Source organism: Pleurodeles waltl, chromosome 4_2 (assembly GCF_031143425.1).
Source record: "Pleurodeles waltl isolate 20211129_DDA chromosome 4_2, aPleWal1.hap1.20221129, whole genome shotgun sequence".
Taxonomy (NCBI): Eukaryota; Metazoa; Chordata; class Amphibia; order Caudata; family Salamandridae; genus Pleurodeles; species Pleurodeles waltl.
In genome coordinates this window covers 774,040,872-774,060,773 of record NC_090443.1, presented here as the reverse complement: position 1 = coordinate 774,060,773, position 19,902 = coordinate 774,040,872, and the positions used below count along the sequence as shown (strand labels likewise).

Below are 19,902 nucleotides of genomic sequence, written 5' to 3'. Positions count from 1 at the left end.
TCACAAGCCCCAAAACCAACAGGCAGCAGCCCAAGACCAGCCCCCACCTCCGGACAGTGTGTGGGCCACTCACCCACCCACAAAATGCAGATAGGAAAACAAAGGCTTAGCTCCATGACCAGGAGGGAGCACAATGCAGAGGGCCCACACTCAGCCCTCAAGCTATGCATGGGGGTGAAGCCCATATCAATAGCAGAGGTCCAGAGCATCTTTATGCACAGAAGGTATAACACCAGCTAAAACCCGGCAGGGAACCAGTGAAGAATGGGCTAGATACTGTACTATACCACAGCACCTAATAAGCCAAGGAGGGAGCCAACAAACAAGACAAAGAAACAAAGAATCTTCAATTAGTCCCACGTGCAGTAGGAGCATAATAGAAAGTCCAATTCAAGACCGCAAAATGGGTGGCTTCACTCACATATGTTTCAGCAAAGTTGAATCCATCAATCGAAATAAAAAGGTACAGCACAAGCTCCCCAGGAAACACACTGGGAAGGCACACACCGAGTCGAGCTAAGGTGCAAATGGGAAAAGAATCCACATACTTTGATGGAGAAACGCAGCAACAGCCGGAAGAGAAACCACAATTCCAGCATCACGCCCAGCCGGGAGCCAGGAGAGGCATTACCACTCAGCCACCAGCAGAGAGGACTGGTTTAACACAATATCAGCATATTCCAGACCACGATCCCAGTAAGACACCAGGAAGTCAGCAAAGGAGGAACACAAATCACAGCAAAAACAAAATGCAGCAGCAATACCCAAATAGGGTCCACAAGGTAAGCAGGATATCCTATCCAGAGGCTGGGCGACAGCCTTCCAACTAAGACAGACAAAAGCGGAAGGTTCTGGCTAGAGGCAGTCAGGACTTCATCAGCACACCTGAAGGGGGATTAGTTTGTTTTTTACTCTTCCGGCCCCTACTTTTCAGATCATTTGAAATGGTATTATAAATGAATATTTAAATGTGTGCAGGAGTCAAGCTTCAATGCCCTAAACTTTAAAAGTAGCACGTCTTGTTACAAGTCAGTGCAGTGCAAGTAAGAGCATAAATAAAAGATTCCGTATAGGTGAGCTCTATTGATGCACAAGTGCCTACTCTTTAAATAAAGGGTTGGTATGCAACAAATCTCTATAAGTACGTGCGAAGCAGTAACGACATATCATGAAGTGGGGTCAGGCATCTTGGAACTTTCCTTTGAAATCAAATACTGACACTGACAATCAATCACACCAAAGAAGACAATGCAGCACTTGGCACTGGGCCAACACCTCCAGAAGGTATCAATGCGCAATGTTCACCCACTAAACAGAATACAAACATAATTTCACCATAACGCAGAAGCTGAAACTTTTGTCCTCCTGCCGATAATCAGCTAGGGCCTTTTCTGTAATGTTGGCCAACTTCAGCGTCTTAATGCTTGGTGGTTTGTTGTTTCTGCCTCCTGCTAATATTCTTATCAGAGACAGGCATCGCACTGCTGATTTATTTCGGGGATTGCTTAACCACGGGTGGTGCAATAAAAGCAAGAATGGACAAACACTAACGTTGTGCAATTCTAAAAGAAAATGACTGAGCTGGGTTCAATGTTTATTCACAAATCTACTTCAAGCAGTACATAATCCTCTTAAAACGAAATGTAATCTCAAATACACATATCTGACAAAAGATGAAAGAAATGTAGGAGTCCTGTTGCGAGAGCAAACACATAGAGCAAACTGGTGACAATAATTTCTCCTAGCGGAAATAAACAACTCCTGCAGTATAAGAACATTAGTGGTAAAAAAAATAAAAAAAAGCTCCTAGCAACTTGTTTCACGCATTAACAATCAAATAGAAGCAGCAAATATCACTTGCTGCATTAACACACCAGGGTGTGCTGCTGCTCATACAACCCAACTATTAAGATTAAATTCTCTGGGTGTTTCAGAAAATACAACCGGCCCTGCAAAATGTGTGATTTAAGTCCAGTTTACCGATGCCTTAAATAGCGAGCAAGGTAACCTTATCTAGAGGTGTTTTAGGGAGGCTAGAGGGGTATGAATAGAGCTTACATGGGCGCAGGCTTAAGGACAATTTGAAAATCGTCCATAGCAGTTTTGACCGTTTAAACCTACAGCACGCCAGTGGTATATATCTTCGTCACCTTCAACACTCCATTTTGTGCAGCCTATTGCGTTTCCCCTGTCAGCAGACAGACCTAACATTTTTCTCAAAGTTGGTGTAGCCTGGTTAGTTTTTCAAAGAATGATCCTTCCCGTTTTAAAACTACATGGACAAAATTGAGATCATCATGCTCAAAACAGGTGACTGGATTTTTTTTTTTAATCATACAATTCTCTTTCACGGTTTTTTAGACATTTTCCAGGGTGAAATCTCTATTATGTATGCACAAGACAGATCTGTATACTTTGACTTCGTATGCTAAATCGCCACTCCTGCAAGAATTTGATTCTAAAGTAGCGTTCTTTCCCAGCTTAGAAGTAGCTCCCATCTCGAGCCCAACACCACCTCCCACTGCACAAGCACAAATGAGCTCTCCAGTGCGGCTCATATGCCTCATCGCCTCCAACACCATTGCCACGAGGTTCCAGCGACTCAATATAAGGAACATTCAATACAACCTTCCTTTCCAAATGGATAATTATATGACAATTAAGTTTGTGAAGAGCGTGATAGAGTACTGCAATAGTTTATCAGTGGGATTCCCATGGTATGCATTATTCGCGTAGGGCAAGTTCATCAATTTTGCCAACTGGACACCAAGCAGGATGGGTGTCTGGACAAAAGAGATAACAGTAAAATAGGCCAAACTCATTTTTAACGCCATGCCTGGCACTCTCACTCTACAGCACAGTCACGTGCCACATCCCTTATCACATATTGGTCCAAATGTTATGCCAGCTGTCTTCTCGTTCTTGTTTACAGATCCCCTATGTTTAGATCATTTAAGCTTCTTCGTCCTCGCTTAAGCAATGCTGTTTTTTACCAAGTCTATCCCTCACTATGTTTAATGGCACCCTCATTTAGCACTATACAAGAAACAAACAGCCCTGGAAGTTTAAAATAGATGTTTTTTCTATTGGGGTGATAAAGTATCCTTGAATAAACTGCATTGCTATGTCTATATTCAGTTAAATAAAACAAATTGAAACTGAGCATTTCTCATCCCATCAGCCCTCAGGCAGCCTACATAGGAAATAAAGATCCAGCACCCAAATACACAAGCTTCACCCCATCAAGAAATAATTATAGCTCTGCCCACCCACAGGGTGTCCCACTGCCTAGGCACCGTTGGCAAATGTCAGACAAAGAGAAAGGCATTACTTATTGATGCCATATAGGACCCGCGCCAAAACCCCCACCCAAAAAGAAATCAATGCAGTACTCAGTATGTTCACACACATACCTAGACCACATGAGCACGCTTAATGAACTTTTAACTCCCACAAACTCAATTGCATGCCATTCATACAGACCACCAACACCACAAATTATCTAACTTACGTTCATCAATGCTCACTCTTTAGTCACCCACAGTCCAGACATTGATGACGCCATTGCGCTACCCATTTAAGACATTTTTTTAAATGCCAACATGTTATGAACCAAACTCCTCCTTCATGTAGGCTACATCATCCATCACCAACTAATCAGAAGAAGGAATCTCAGTCATCACAATGGTATTTACTCATGGTGTGCTAGCTACCCCCAGTCATTCAAGTTCCACACCTGCTACTTCCCCTCTATCAGCATCAACCCTTTCATCGAATCTACAGGTCTCCCTGACCCAGGGAATTTCAGATCTCGCTGCTTGCCCCAACATTCGGCACAATCAAGATATATCCCTCAAAGACTTCTATTGACCAGGTGACTTCAGCAATAGAACACAATCTCTGTACACAGTCCTCACAACTCTAGACATCAAGTAGCATGTCACCGAAGCTTCAATTCACTGCAAGGCTCTAATAACCCTGGACAGGGAGAACCACTTCACCATCCCCTTCTTCATCCTTCACACCAGACAATTCTATTGTGGACTACCAAACAAAAAAGACAAAGTAACATTCTGCTCCTTCAAAGAACTCACTTTGGATTCCCTCAATGGAGAACTCCAGCCAAACTCTCTCCACCCACATTAAACTTCAACACACGCCTTGACACTACAATTCTATTGTTAAAAAAAAATCACATAGTACTCAACCTTCCATGGAAAATAGTCTTCCAAAGCCAAACCATCTCAACTGTGGTATGCCAAAGTACTCTTTAAGAACACAAGTATTATCCATAGCCAAGATAAATGGATACAGCTCAATCAGTGAGAAGACCTCATGCCATTAAAAGTACTCTGCTGTACAATGTGATCCCTCATCACCTATGCTAAAACCACATCTTTATTGGTACCATCAATAAAGTTACTTACAGAAGCAAGGCACTCATTAATGGCACAACACTGCAACAATCCAATCTCACACCCTCCAATCCACCCATCAGTCGGCAACCTGGAATGCCATGAATCACTTCTTCTTTGTGAAGATCAGGACAATCAGATTCTGCATGGAAAACGCAGGGCAGCAAAGTGGGCTCCCACACTATCTCCTAAAATCCACCTTAGTGGACTGATTACAATCTCCTGTCACTCACTGATTTACCAACTCCTGAATTCACCCAAGGGAAACCCCTTTCTACAAAGACTTTTTACATTTGAAGGGATGTTCTCATGCCCCTTGTCAACATCTCCAGCTTCTACCTCAGCCAAGGATCCTATGCTAGCATCCTTGGGCAGGACAGATCCAACCCCTGTTGAAGAAGCCCACCATGACCCTAGATTACCTCATCAACGTCCACTACATCATTGATAAAGAAATGTCTACAGAGCCATTCAAGAAGATCCACAAGAAAAATCTTCTACAGGACTATAGAAACAACTTCAGACCACACTGCAGAATGAAGACAGTTACTCCTTGCGTAGTGGATCTTCAATTACTCCTGTCGCCTGAGCTTTTCAACCTCTCAGTGGCATTGAGAAAATCCAAGTGTTGTGCTGCATCCTGGAAATCTGCATGGACGTTGCAGTCCAGAACTGGTTCACCTTCTACCTCACAGACTACCATCAATTTATTTAGCAAAGAACTGCAGAAACGTCCAATCTCCTTCAGAGAATACAAGGGTTCATTATTATACCTTCCATTTTTAATTTTACACTAGACTCCCGAGATCCATACTCACTGAAAACATAATCAACATCCATAAATACACCAACAATACTCAACTCTACCGATTAATCTCCCCTACCAACAACATTAAGTAACTCAAAAGCTCCCTTGAGTCAATCTCAAATTATAAGTCATTTTTCTTCCTAAAGCTCAACTCAACAAAGACTGAACTTCTTTTTACCACATCTCTGAACAGGCATAGATAGAAGCCTGGTTCTCCAGTATCGATCGTGATGGATTCATCTCAATTACACACTATGCAAAATTACTTTATTTAACTTTGATATGGACCTCTGATTACAAGAACACATTAGCTCTCTATCCTGAAGGAAATAAACCCCTTTCATCCAGAAGCTGATTTCAGAACAACAGTGGGCACCCTGATTCTCTCCATTTAGATGAAGGCAATGCTATGCTTAACTGCCTCTCTGACACCACTTCAGCACCCGTGAAAGGCAAGCCTGAAAAAGGTAAAGCACATCTCCTCTAGTATCAAGAGACTAAGCTAGCTCCCTCTTCATGCATGCATAATATTTGAAGAAGCTGCAGTGTCACCTTTTTAGGCCATCAGAAATGGTAATCGGACATACCCCACCAAAAACTAGCCACCTCTGGGTGACACCGGCACACATTGCTATTTTAGTTTGACTGTTCAAAAGAACCTGAGGAAACTGCCATTTGTTTGCATTCTCGAAGTCCACCAGCTCGCATCAAAAGCAACTATAACTGCTACATCAAAGACTGGGATAAAGAGGTGCAAGTAGGGGAAAAAAAAAGAGAGAAAGATATTCTACTCCATCTACTGCTAGTGACTATTCCAATGTCCAAGCAGTTGGGCATTAACTATCAAACTTAATATGACATAGGCCCTTAACTTTTTCTTCAATATTTTTGGAAACACATGCACACTTACAAATTGTCCCCAGTAATTTAGTTTTAGCTCATGGCATCTAAAGTAAGAAGAAAACATTGAGGAAGATGCCACTAGTCTAACCACCTTTGGAGAACCTAAACAACGTTCACAGCAGCATGGTGAATCATCTTAATGTCGGAAAAAAGATGGAAGACCTTTCCATGCAGAATTAGAACATAACTTATTAGAACCCGTCGGTGAAGGGCATAAACAACAAGATCAGCATAATGCGTGACTCATTTACTCTACGAAACCAGATAAGATAATAGAATTTGAAAGCTATCTGTAGTGACAATCAACGCTATCACAACTCCTACAAAAGTTTTACATGACACAGATCTTATTTACCCCAATACATATGGGTGACAGGCATGATCAATTTAGAGTCAAACATCTGAGGGTGGCAATAGAAGGCAATACTGAAAACAGGTTTAGCTGTCTTTGCAGATGTTGTCATGCAAATCATGAGGACTTTCATTTCTGGAATAATGTTTAAACCTCGAGAATGGTTGCTGAAACAAAAGGGATGGCCAAAAGTCTGTGCCTGACTATCTCAGTGAGCAACCCTGCAAGGCAGCCATAAGGGTAAAGCCAGCAAGCCTTTGACTGGTTGGACATTTTGCAAACCAAACCTCAAAAGTAATTTATGACTAAAGTAAGAATGGAGCACACTAAGAATGATTAGTTACATGTGATAGCTATATCCATGGATCCTTCAATTTTACTAAAGCTTCAATAAATAGGTATAGTGTAGTCCAAGCAGAATATCACTTGTGTGTAAAGGTTACAAGACTACATTGTTCAAACCACAAATTTAATATAAACAGAAAAAATCAATATAACACAGGTATATACATGAAAATAACTACAAAGAAGGAAAACATAAATATGACAATACTATCACAATCCAATTATACATGACACAAATCTGACACAAGTCATCTAGTATATATATAAGACAATTATTTTCCAAAGACTCTAGGTCCAGGCACACAGGTCCAATTAGTCCATATAACAAGTGTGCACTATCCAAAGCGTTGACTTGAAGCAATGAAGGTTCATTTCATCCAATTCAAGAGATTGATTGCAAGCTCCAAACCAGATTCATCCGACACGTGTTTCGTCCCATAAGGGACTTTATCAAGGCTTGTCCTCCTATGTTTAATATGTACTTCTCAGACTATGTTCGTCCAATGGGGTGCATGGGCATTGTACATCTGTGCTCCTTTAGCTCTCACGAAAACATTCCAAATAAGCTCAATTCAATTGGCATGACCAAAAAGTTCTACAGTTCCCAGAGGTAGCTCACATGATCAGACACTGTTCAGTCTTGTTACTGGCGACCTCATTGCAGCAAGACGCTCTTCTGAGTAAGCAACGCGAAGAGTAATTTACCCTTAAAAAAACTGGTGTGCTGTCTCTATTTATTCTTTGCAAATCAAATTGTCAGTGTCACACACATGATGAGTCACAACTTTATTACATCAAATCGACAAACTGTCCAACAGCACAACCCAGTTAAAAACCAAAACAACGTACAGGGCATTACATTTGGCAGTGAATTACATAAGGTGTGATAGTGTAGAGCAATGGGTGAGCATGCTACAGACCTTAAAATGAACCAGACTAAAGCACTGCTTCAACATTCCCTGACCACACCTCCAAACATATGTGCTTCCTACCCATTTTGCAGGCTTCTTGAAATTCCTTGGAGGAGGGCAACCCGATGTGCACATCAATAGCAATGTTGCAGCAAAACATTGTAGCCTCTGCCCTTTTAGTGGCACCCATAAGCCACCTCCCAGATCCAGTGAATTAAAATATATTGAACCTCTTGCATACCTTCATAGGATTGTTTGATAAAGTCATAAGGTTCTTTAAACATAGTGTTTCAGATGTTTGGGGTTAATTTGGTATCACTCACCGATTCGGAGGAATCCGATTGCTCTCCATCATGTAGGGTGTTGCGGCCATAGCTGCTTTTGGGGCCAGTTGGTGGACGTGGAGAAAACAAAGGAATGGCATCTTCCTCAGGTCTTCTTGACCGATCAACCTACAAAAGCATGACAGTTTTCATTCTTACTTGTTCACAAGGCAGAGGAAAAATGATTTGAACACTGCCAAGGCTGAAGGTATTATGGTAAGGGAAACAGCCATATGTAAATGCAAAATGGAATAATTTGGGTTAAAAAGCCCATTTTGGTAAAGTGTGTGAATAATTCTGGAAGTCGATTACTTTAAAGTAATGAGAAGTAGGAAAGCAAAGCTGCAGCCCTCTCCAGTGTGACTACTGAAACGCCATAAACCATTTCTCTACAGTATTATTACTTTTCTTTCTGAACCCTGGTCATGTTCATCTACACAGTTCTTCAAATTGATTCACTTTCTTTTAAGAATGTGTGAGAAATGGAGTTACTGGCTTAGTGTTGAAATCCTACGTATGCAGCGACCACAATATTTATTAGGGTAAGACACACGCAAAACCCAAATTAACCTGTGATCAACCTCTGGTAGCTTGGCACAGAGCAGTCAGTCTTAACTTAAAGGTGATGTGTAAAGCATTCACCCACACTTCAAACAGTAATAAAGTAAAAAACATAACACTTGGAAAATCGCACACCAATTTAGAAAAAACGGTCATTTTTAATAAATAAAACAAGACCAAAACAACTAAAATCTAATAATTAGAGCCAGAGACATGCAGTTTTAAAGATTCCAGTTGGTGTTAGCACCAACTGTGAATAGCTTCTCACGCCGGACTAGGACAAGTCACATGTCAGACCCACTACGATGAAGTGCGGCCAGCTACAGGGATCCAGTTAGGCCTGCTGAACAAGAGTACGTTAAACCCTGGGTTGCTGAGCGTTATGAGGTCCTGCGCAGAGGATGCATTGCGCAGCCGATGCAATGCATTTGTTCAGAGGAGCGGTGAAGCTGCAATGCGAGATCCTGCGTCATTGAGGATCCTGTTGCTGAGGGCTTGTAATATGAAGTCCAGTGTTGAGGAAGCTGTTGAGTAGTGGGGCTCCGAAGAAGGAACCAGCATTGTTGTTGATGCTGCCGTCGATGAGGGTTTTGTGTCAAGAAGTTTAGCTTAGGTGGAGTTTAAGAAGCTGCCTGCAAGGTGATACAGAGTCCAGGCATTGGGAGAACCCACACCATAGAGGTGATGCAACGGTTCTGCTCGGGATGGTACTGCTCAGCAGAGGAGCTGAGTTGGTTCTTCTGGGTAGGCGGGGCACCTTTGGCCCACTTCCAAGGTTCGATGACTTGGAGAGGCACCACTTGTCAGGGTAGGACTCACAGATGGCAGAGTCCAGGTGCCAGGTTAAAGGTTGTTGGAGGCTTCTTTTCCTGAGACTCTAATCAGAAGGCCAGCCAATTAGCCTTTGGAGTCACTTTGGGGGCCTTGGTTCAATAGATGCAGGTCCAGTCCTTCTCACTCAGGTAAGGGGGCAAGAGGGCAGCAGTCAGCAGGACAGCAGTTCTTTCAGGGTCACAGTCCAAAAGAGTGGCAGTTCTATCAGCTGCACAGCAGTCCTTCTTCATGTAGAGTCTCCACAGGTCCAGAAGTGTACTGAAGTAGTGGTGCCTGAGGTTCTCCTTTTATACACATTTGTGGCTTTAAAGTGGGTTAGAAGCTTTTTGAGACATGAATTTAAAGTGTAAAGACACCCTGTCTTCCCTGCCCTGGCTCCAAACTAACTACAGGGGGCATGCAGTCTTTGTTTGGAGACAGGACACAGCCTATTCAAGTGTAAGTGATGCTGGGCCTAGCTCCTCCCTCCCATCTCCACATTAGTGGCTCATTGAGTCACACCTAAACTCTCACTGTGGGTGGCTGTCTAGGAGTAATACACAAAGCTCAACTGTCAGCTACACTCAGTCATGGGATGAGAGACATGCTATGCTGCAGGCATCATTTGGCTAAGGTAAGAAAATGCCAAATTTCTAAAAGTGGAATGTAATGAACTGTAATTTAAAATCTGGCTTCACTATCACTCCAGAATTTAAATTAGGATTCCTGAGACACCAAATCAGAAGGGGTTCTCTCTTACCATTTGGAAATTACATTTATAAAATGTAATACGGTAACCACTGTTTTTCTATGGGAGAGCTAGGCCTTTCAGTAGCGAAAAACTAATTTAAGAGTGTTTCACTACCAAGACATGTAAAACTTAAAAGTACATGTTCAACTTTTTATATACTGTTAGAAATTGGATTGCTGGTTGGCTGGGTGTGAGCTCTGATTAACCAACAGCCACAATCCCTTGAAGGGTGAACCACAAAAGGTCCCTAAATTAACCTGTGCTTAACCCTGGGCAGCACAAAAAGCAGTCAGGCTTAACTTGAAGTCAATGTGCAAAGTGTTTATGCAGCACACAAACAGCAGCAATGTGAAAACACAACACAAGAAAAATCCCAAATCAATTTAGAAAAATGGAGTAAAATTTAATAAATTATTTGACATCAAAACAACTAAAAGTCATTCAGTAGAACCTGAGTTATGAACTTTAAGTTTAAGTTTTAGAATAGCTCCTACAAGATAAAAGCACCAGTCGCAGATATCTGGTTGCGCAAGTTACGAATGACCACTAAGGAATGCCGCTTGGATACAAGAAGTGGATTGTGCCCAGTGTGCACTTACCTGTGGACTTAGAAAAGATTTTGAGGAAAAGTGTCTGAGAAGGTAGAAGTTCAGCAAAGCAAGGCTGCAGGAGAGTCTGAGAAGGGAGCGTCATTGTCAGATGGCCATGGAGTGAAGCCGCAGTAAAGGTTTTTCCCTTTGGACTTATTCACCGAAATGGAAGTTGGAAATTTCCAGCAGGGTGAAGCACAGGGCTGTAGCTGAAGAGAATTCCACACTGTCGGATACCCCTTTGGAGAAGGACTGCTGGAATGGATTTGGTGCTGTGGAGAACAACATAGCGGGAGAAGCCGCAAAGTCAATCTGACCTGCGAGGCACCTCGGGCAGATAGGCGAGCAGGTTGATCCTGGTCTCCTCCTGGCTTTCAGAGCACTGGGCCAAATTTAGTTTAAGTCCTTAGCTTTGAAAAATGGCTATCCTGGCACCTTTAGCACCACAACAAGTGCCCAGGAGTGGATGGAGACCACTTGGGGGTTCAGGACTCATTCAAGCAGGGTCCAGGTGCAGGTTCTAGATTGAGGGAGCCTGTTATGTCCCTGTGGCTCTGAACAGAAGACAAGCAAACTAGCCCTTGGAGTCACCTATGGTAGTCCTGGGTGCAGGTGTAGATGCAGGGCTCAACAGCAAAGCTGGCCTCTGAGGGTTCAAGGCTAGGTTCCAGGTAGCAAGCCAGTCCTTCTAGGTACAGCAGTTGTCTGGAAGATTGCACAGCAGGTCACGGCAGTAGGCAGTTCCCTCGAGTCCTTACAAAGGTCCAATAACAGACTGAAAAGAGGATCTGAAGGTCTTATTGTTATACTTGGATGCCCTTCTCCTAGAAGATGGGAGATATTTCTGGAAAGGTTCTTTGAAGTTCTTGGAATTTCCTAACTCTCTTGCCCTGGCTCTGAGCTGACATCAGTGACAATATATGGTCCTATTGTGAGGAGATAGGACACAGCCTATTCAGATGCAAGTGGGGCTGTTCTCAGCTTAATCCCCCATCCTACCAGTTGATGGCCCATTAAGGCTCAGCTATTCCCACTATTGTGTGACTGTCTCAAAGAAATTCACAAAGTCTAACTGTCGGCTACACAAAGGAATGGGACCCAAGACAAGCTGCAGGCACGAAGGGCTATGGGCTGGAAAAATCCAACTTTCTAAAAGTGGCATTTCCAAAATTGTAATGAAAAATCTGACTTTACCATTAAAAAGGGTTTATCATTATAATTCCATAGGTACCAAACAACACATATCCACCTCCTTTCAATTAGGAATTACAGTTTACTAAATGTAATAAGGAATCCCCAATTTTATCCTATGGGAGTGGTAGGGCTCGCAGAAATGAAAAATTAATTTGGGAGGTTTCTTTTGTTTACTAGTAGCACAAGTAAAACTTAAAAGTACATGTTGACCTTTTGAATCCACAACACCCTGCAATGTGGGCTACCTTAGACCTGCCTTAGGGGTGACTTGTATGTAATAAAACAGGAGTTTAAGGCTTGGGTTGAGGGTTTAAATGGCAAGTAAACATAACAGTGTGACACCGCATTCAGTCTGCAATGGTAGGCCTGGAACAAGATTTCGAGGGCTACTTAAGTGGGTGGTGCAATAAGTGCTGCAGGCCTACATGTAGCATTTAATTTACACGCCATGTGTATATAGTATACCACTGTACAAGAGACTTACAAGTAAATTAAATACGTCAAGGGTGTGTAAACAAATTTGACCATGTTTTAGGGAGAGAGCTCAAGGACTTTGTGCACTTTACTACTGTTAACCAGTGCTAGAATCCTAAGGACAACAAAAATAAATTCAGCAAAAAGTGGAGGGTGAAGGGCATAACAGTTTAGAGGTGACCCTGAAGGGAGGGCCAGGTCCAACAAAATACATTGTACCCTGCCCTCTGGGCTGTCCAAGGCCTACCTAGCGTTGACATATGTATAAATAAGGAAGGTTTGGGACTGGCAAAAGTTTTTTTCTGGTAGGTTGAAATGGCACTTTAAACTGCACACACAGGCTCTGCAATGGCAGACCTGAAACTTGTTTAAAGGGCTACTTAAGTGAGTGGTCAAATCATTGCTGCAGGTCCACTAGTAGCATTTAATTTACATGCTCTGGGCATTTGTAGTGCACTTTATTAAGGACTTATAAGTAAATTAAATATGCTAATTGGGTATAAGCCAATGGTACCATGTTTTATGGACAGAGCACAAGCACTTTAGCACTGGTTAGCACAGGTAAAGTGCACAGAATCCTAAGGCCAGCAAGAATGAGGTCAGCAAAACATGAGTTCTGAAGGCATAAAGTTAGGGGAGACCACCCCAAACATGCCAGGTCTAAAACTGTGTTACTAGAAATCAATGATATATTCCTGGTGTCTGCCAAAATCATAAAAGTACCCTGTGTTATGCTAAGCCCTACCGCTAATAAAGACTGGGTCCCAATGACTGCCTAGTGGAAAAGGGTCCATTTACTAAGGGGAAGCAGGAAAACCTGTATGTATTTGTCTTTTCTGGGACATTGACAATACCACCATCTGTTCGTTAAGTACCAGTCGGGATATGTGTGACTTCTATGTCTTCTGATTTTCGCCACACCTTTAATTCCATTATTTATTGTGCATGCCATGCATCTAAGAGATGTCCCTTCTGCTATTATCTGTAATGCATATCTTACATATTATGCCTTGACCTTCTTTTCATATGCTTATCAAACTTGGTTTCAATCCTGATTTCTTTGCGGATTCACTCCATTCCACTATGTCTGGTTTGGATATTTGTAGGAACATCTCAGTAGTGTCTGCTGGAACAGCATTTTGGCAGCTGATTAGCAGGATGGTGTGAGTTGTGTCTCTTAAAAAAAAAACTATTATGCTCATTCTAGCGTGAGTAGTCTTGGGTACTTTTGTCTTTACAACTGGAAGTGGGGTCTCTCCTGGAACCACTACTTGTTCAGGACAGAATATGGTTCCTGTAACTGTTGTGTTGACAATTAGAGGTGGTGCCTAGGGGTGTATCATCATGGCAATTCTTACTCTGGGCCCATGGCAACTTTGCATGTGCATGAGTTTCTTTGGAGTGCCTTATCATTGTAAGGAACAGTAAACACGGTCCTCAAGTATTCTGTCACTTTCTTACACCGTATGTATTTAAAATCATAGGTCTTTTGGATACATTTGTGAAAGCAAATCGCAACTACTCAGCTTTCTATGGTTTGTCAATCTACTACTATATTTAGGTCATTTCTTACTGTCTTAAATTTAAGAAGGCATGTGCTTGCTTCTGAAAAGAATTTGTTCTAAGTTGCTACCTCTATGATTTGGAGTCACAAAAATCAGTATGGTATTTATGCTGCTTGACATGTGTTTTTCTATGAAATTATTCAGCAAGGGAGCTGATGGCACCCTCAATGTATTTTTAACTTGGTCCTTTCGAGTTTCTTGGCTGCACTTTCATATAAACAAAGCAGTCTGCAGGGACAAAGGATGTTGTGCATGGTGTTTCTCATTCCAATACTGGTTTAATCCTAACTCCTCCATAAGAGAACTTAATTATTAAGTCACATGGATAGCAGTTGCTACACCTGTAGTGGCATTTGATTGCCATAAGGATTTGGTGAATTGTGCCCACATTTTGTTAGGCGTGCAAGTACTTATTTGTTCTTCACAGGTTTGTGTTTTTAACAAAGAGAGGATTTCCAAAGGCCGTCAAAAATGATAATCTTTTCCAAATTTCTGTTGATGGATGTTTTCATGTCTTTTGTTTCCAGGCAAAATCTTATGATACATACCAGGAGTCTGGGCCCAAATTACAGCCATGCTTCTAGATGTTCTTCCAATGGTGCATACCATCTGTGTATTTGTTTTAGCATTCTCCAATATTTTTCGGGCAGTTTTTAAGAGGTGTTTGTAAATTTGGACTTGTCTTCCTTCAGGGTACATTTACTTCACATCAGCAGAATGTGGCAAACTACTATGAATAACATTACTTTAACCTCTTGGGTGCCTTGGACGAGATGATCTCGTCCAAGGCTACAGTTCCCCTGTGCCTTGGACGAGATCATCTCGTCCATGGCACAGGGGAACTTGGGGGCGCGCTAGCGCGCCCCCCGTGCACCCCCCCTCCCCCCCAAGGCGGGGATGGAAGGGGAAGACCTTCCCCTTCCACCCCCGCCCCCCCCACCCCCCCCTGTGACGTCAGCGCGTGCGCGCGCGCTGATGTGTCACAGGGGCCTTTCTCTTTCAATCACCGGGGAGGCCCGGAGGGGCTTCAAAGGGAAGGAAAAGTATTTCCTTCCCTTTGAAGTCTCTCCGAGGGTTTCAAAAGCCGGATTGCTTGCAATCCGGCTTTTGAAACCCCACTAGACACCAGGGATTTTTTTTTTTTTTAATGATATTGACAAAAGGGAGCGACCCCTTGGGCAAGGGTCGCTCCCATGGGGGGCATTTTTTCTGGAAGGCCTTTTCTGCCCCCCCTGGGGGCAGATCGGCCTACTATTAGGCCGATCTGCACCCAGGGGGGGCAGAAACCTCTAGGGCACCAGGGACCTTTTTTTTTTTTTTTTTTTTTATGTGTTATTTTATTTTTTTGGGTGGGGAGCGACCCCTTAGGCAAGGGTCGCTCCCCTTGGGGTAAAATTATATTTTGGCCATTTCTGCCCCCCTTGGGGGCAGATTGGCCTATTTTAATGAGGCCAATCTGCCCCCAAGGGGGGTAGAAACCACTAGACACCAGGGAGTTTTTTCTTTGCGTGAATTTCACGCAAAGGGAGCGACCCCTTAGGCAAGGGTCGCTCCCTGGGGGGGAGGGCAATTTATTTTAGGCCATTTCTGCCCCCCCTGGGGGCAGATCGGCCTATTATTAGGCCAATCTGCCCCCAGGGGGGGCAGAAACCTATAGGCGCCAGGGCAAGTTTTTTTTTTGTGTTTTGTTTTTTGTTTGTTTGTTTTTTTAGAGATGGGGAGCGACCCATCAGGCAAGGGTCGCTCCCCTGGGGGGGGGGGCAAATTGTATTTACACCATTTCTGCCCCCCTGGGGGCAGATTGGCCGATTTTAGGTCAATCTGCCCCCAAGGGGGCAGAAACCACTAGGCACCGGGGATTTGTTTTTTGGCGCCAATTTCACGCAGGGGGAGCGACCCCGTAGGCAAGGGTCGCTCCCGGGGGGGGGGGTGGGGTTTGGGGGGGGTCAAATTTATTTTAGGCCATTTCTGCCCCCCCTAGGGGCAGATCGGCCTATTATCAGGCCGAACTGCCCCCAGAGGGGGGCAGAACCCTCAGGGCACCAGGGCAATTTTTTTTTTGTGTATTTTTTTTGTGTTTTTTTTTTTTTTCGAGATGGGGAGCGACCCATCAGGCAAGGGTCGCTCCCCTGGGGGGCAACTTGTATTTAGGCCATTTCTGCCCCCCTTGGGGGCAGATTGGCCGATTTTAGGTCAATCTGCCCCCAAGGGGGCGGAAACCACTAGGCACCTGGGATTTGTTTTTTGTCGCCAATGTCACGCAGGGGGAGCGACCCCGTAGGCAAGGGTCGCTCCCGGGGGGGTGGGGGGGGGGGGTTGGGGGTTCAAATTTATTTTAGGCCATTTCTGCCCCCCCTGGGGGCAGATCGGCCTATTATTAGGCCAAACTGCCCCCAGGGGGGGGCAGAACCCTCTAGGCACCAGGGCACATTTTTTTTGTGTGTTTTTTTTTTGTTTGTTTGGTTTTTTTCGAGATGGGGAGCGACCCATCAGGAAAGGGTCGCTCTCCTGGGGGGCAAATTGTATTTAGGCCATTTCTGCCCCCCTTGGGGGCAGATTGGCCGATTTTAGGTCAATCTGCCCCCAAGGGGGTAGAAACCACTAGGCACCTGGGATTTGTTTTTTGGCGCCAATGTCACGCAGGGGGAGCGACCCCGTAGGCAAGGGTCGCTCCCGGGGGGGGTGGGGGTTGGGGGGAAGAAATTTATTTTAGGCCATTTCTGCCCCCCCCCCCTGGGGCCGGCTGAGCTACAGGCCAAACTCCACAGGTAGGCACCTTGCAAAAAACACCTCTGTTTTCTGTGAAAAAATATGTTGTGTCCATGTTGTGTTTTGGGCCATTTCCTTTCGTGGGCGCTAGGCCTACCCACAGAAGTGAGGCACCATTTTTATCGAGAGACTTAGGGGAACGCTGGGTGGAAGGAAATTTGTGGCTCCTCTCAGATTCCAGAACTTTCTGTCACCGAAATGAGAGGAAAAAGTGTTTTTTGGGCCACATTTTGATGTTTGCAAAGGATTCTGGGTAACATAACCTGGTCAGAGCCCCGCAAGTCACCCCATCTTGGATTCCCCTGGGTTTCTAGTTTTCAAAAATGCGCTGGTTTGCTAGGTTTCCCCAGGTGCGGGCTGAGCTACAGGCCAAAATCCACAGGGAGGCACTGCTTTTTATCAAAAAATGTGATGTGTCCACGTTGTGTTTTGGGCCCTTTCCTTTCGTGGGCGCTAGTCCTACCCACGCAAGTGAGGTATCATTTTTATCGGGAGACTTGGGGGAACGCTGGGTGGAAGGGAAATTTGTGGCTCCTCTCAGATTCCAGAACTTTCTGCCACAGAAATGTGAGGAACATGTGTTTTTTTAGCCACATTTTGAGGTTTGCAAAGGATTCTGGGTAACAGAACCTGGTCCGGGCCCCGCAAGTCACCCTTCCTTGGATTCCCCTAGGTCTCTAGTTTTCAGAAATGTACAGGTTTGGTAGGTTTCCCTAGGTGGCGGCTGAGCTAGAGGCCAAAATCTACAGGTAGTCACTTTGCTAAAAACAGCTCTGTTTTCTGTGATGTGTCCACGTTGTGTTTTGGGGCATATCCTGTCGCGGGCGCTAGGCCTACCCACACAAGTGAGGTATCATTTTTATCGGGAGACGTGGGGGAACGCTGGGTGGAAGGAAATTTGTGGCTCCTCTCAGATTCCAGAACTTTCTGCCACAGAAATGTGAGGAACATGTGTTTTTTTAGCCAAATTTTGAGGTTTGCAAAGGATTCTGGGTAACAGAACCTGGTCTGAGCCACACAAGTCACCCCTCCTTGGATTCCCCTAGGTCTCTAGTTTTCAGAAATGCACAGGTTTGGTAGGTTTCCCTAGGTGCCGGCTGAGCTAGAGGCCAAAATCTACAGGTAGTCACTTTGCTAAAAACAGCTCTGTTTTCTGTGATATGTCCACGTTGTGTTTTGGGGCATATCCTGTCGCGGGCGCTAGGCCTACCCACACAAGTGAGGTATCATTTTTATCGGGAGACGTGGGGGAACGCTGGGTGGAAGGAAATTTGTGGCTCCTCTCAGATTCCAGAACTTTCTGCCACAGAAATGTGAGGAACATGTGCTTTTTTAGCCAAATTTTGAGGTTTGCAAAGGATTCTGGGTAACAGAACCTGGTCCGAGCCCCGCAAGTCACCCCTCCGTGGATTCCCCTAGGTCTCTAGTTTTCAGAAATGCACAGGTTTGGTAGGTTTACCTAGGTGCCGGCTGAGCTAGAGGCCAAAATCTACAGGTAGTCACTTTGCTAAAAACAGCTCTGTTTTCTGTGATATGTCCACGTTGTGTTTTGGGGCATATCCTGTCGAGGGCGCTAGGCCTACCCACACAAGTGAGGTATCATTTTTATCGGGAGACGTGGGGGAACGCTGGGTGGAAGGAAATTTGTGGCTCCTCTCAGATTCCAGAACTTTCTGCCACAGAAATGTGAGGAACATGTGCTTTTTTAGCCAAATTTTGAGGTTTGCAAAGGATTCTGGGTAACAGAACCTGGTCCGAGCCCCGCAAGTCACCCCTCCGTGGATTCCCCTAGGTCTCTAGTTTTCAGAAATGCACAGGTTTGGTAGGTTTCCCTAGGTGGCGGCTGAGCTAGAGGCCAAAATCTACAGGTAGTCACTTTGCTAAAAACAGCTCTGTTTTCTGTGATATGTCCACGTTGTGTTTTGGGGCATATCCTGACGCGGGCGCTAGGCCTACCCACACAAGTGAGGTATCATTTTTATCGGGAGACGTGGGGGAACGCTGGGTGGAAGGAAATTTGTGGCTCCTCTCAGATTCCAGAACTTTCTGCCACAGAAATGTGAGGAACATGTGTTTTTTTAGCTAAATTTTGAGGTTTGCAAAGGATTCTGGGTAACAGAACCTGGTCCGAGCCACACAAGTCACCCCTCCTTGGATTCCCCTAGGTCTCTAGTTTTCAGAAATGCACAGGTTTGGTAGGTTTCCCTAGGTGGCGGCTGAGCTAGAGGCCAAAATCTACAGGTAGTCACTTTGCTAAAAACAGCTCTGTTTTCTGTGATGTGTCCACGTTGTGTTTTGGGGCATATCCTGTCGCGGGTGCTAGGCCTACCCACACAAGTGAGGTATCATTTTTATCGGGAGACGTGGGGGAACGCTGGGTGGAAGGAAATTTGTGGCTCCTCTCAGATTCCAGAACTTTCTGCCACAGAAATGTGAGGAACATGTGTTTTTTTAGCCAAATGTTGAGGTTTGCAAAGGATTCTGGGTAACAGAACCTGGTCCGAGCCACACAAGTCACCCCTCCTTGGATTCCCCTAGGTCTCTAGTTTTCAGAAATGCACAGGTTTGGTAGGTTTCCCTAGGTGGCGGCTGAGCTAGAGGCCAAAATCTACAGGTAGTCACTTTGCTAAAAACAGCTCTGTTTTCTGTGATGTGTCCACGTTGTGTTTTGGGGCATATCCTGTCGCGGGCGCTAGGCCTACCCACACAAGTGAGGTACCATTTTTATCGGGAGACTTGGGGGAACATAGATTAGGAAAACAAGTACTATTGCCCCTTGTCTTTCTCTACATTTTTTCCTTCCAAATATAGGAGTGTGTGTAAAAAAGACATCTATTTGAGAAATTCCCTGTAATTCACGTGCTACTATGGTCACCCCGGAATTCAGAGATGTGCAAATAACCACTGCTCCTCAACACCTTATCTTGTGCCCTTTTTGGAAATGCAAAGGTTTTCTTGATAGCAATTTTTTACTCCTTATATTTCAGCAAATGAATTGCTGTATACCCGGTATAGAATGAAAACGCACTGCAGGGTGCAGCTCATTTATTGGCTCTGGGTTCCTCGGGTTCTTGATGAACCTACAAACCCTATATATCCCCGCAACCAGAGGAGTCCAGCAGACGTAA

At 44.4% G+C, this 19,902-nt stretch overlaps 1 protein-coding gene across 2 annotated transcripts in view; it reads right to left on the bottom strand.

Annotated features, from left to right (window-relative positions):
* ERICH3 (glutamate rich 3) overlaps positions 1-19,902 on the bottom strand; it is a 325,653-nt gene that overhangs the window by 231,952 nt on the left and 73,799 nt on the right. For both annotated transcript variants that reach the window (XM_069232437.1, XM_069232438.1), the window contains exon 5: positions 8,058-8,186. In XM_069232437.1, coding sequence (XP_069088538.1) covers positions 8,058-8,186 — 129 coding nt within the window. The remainder of the gene's footprint in view (positions 1-8,057; positions 8,187-19,902) is intronic.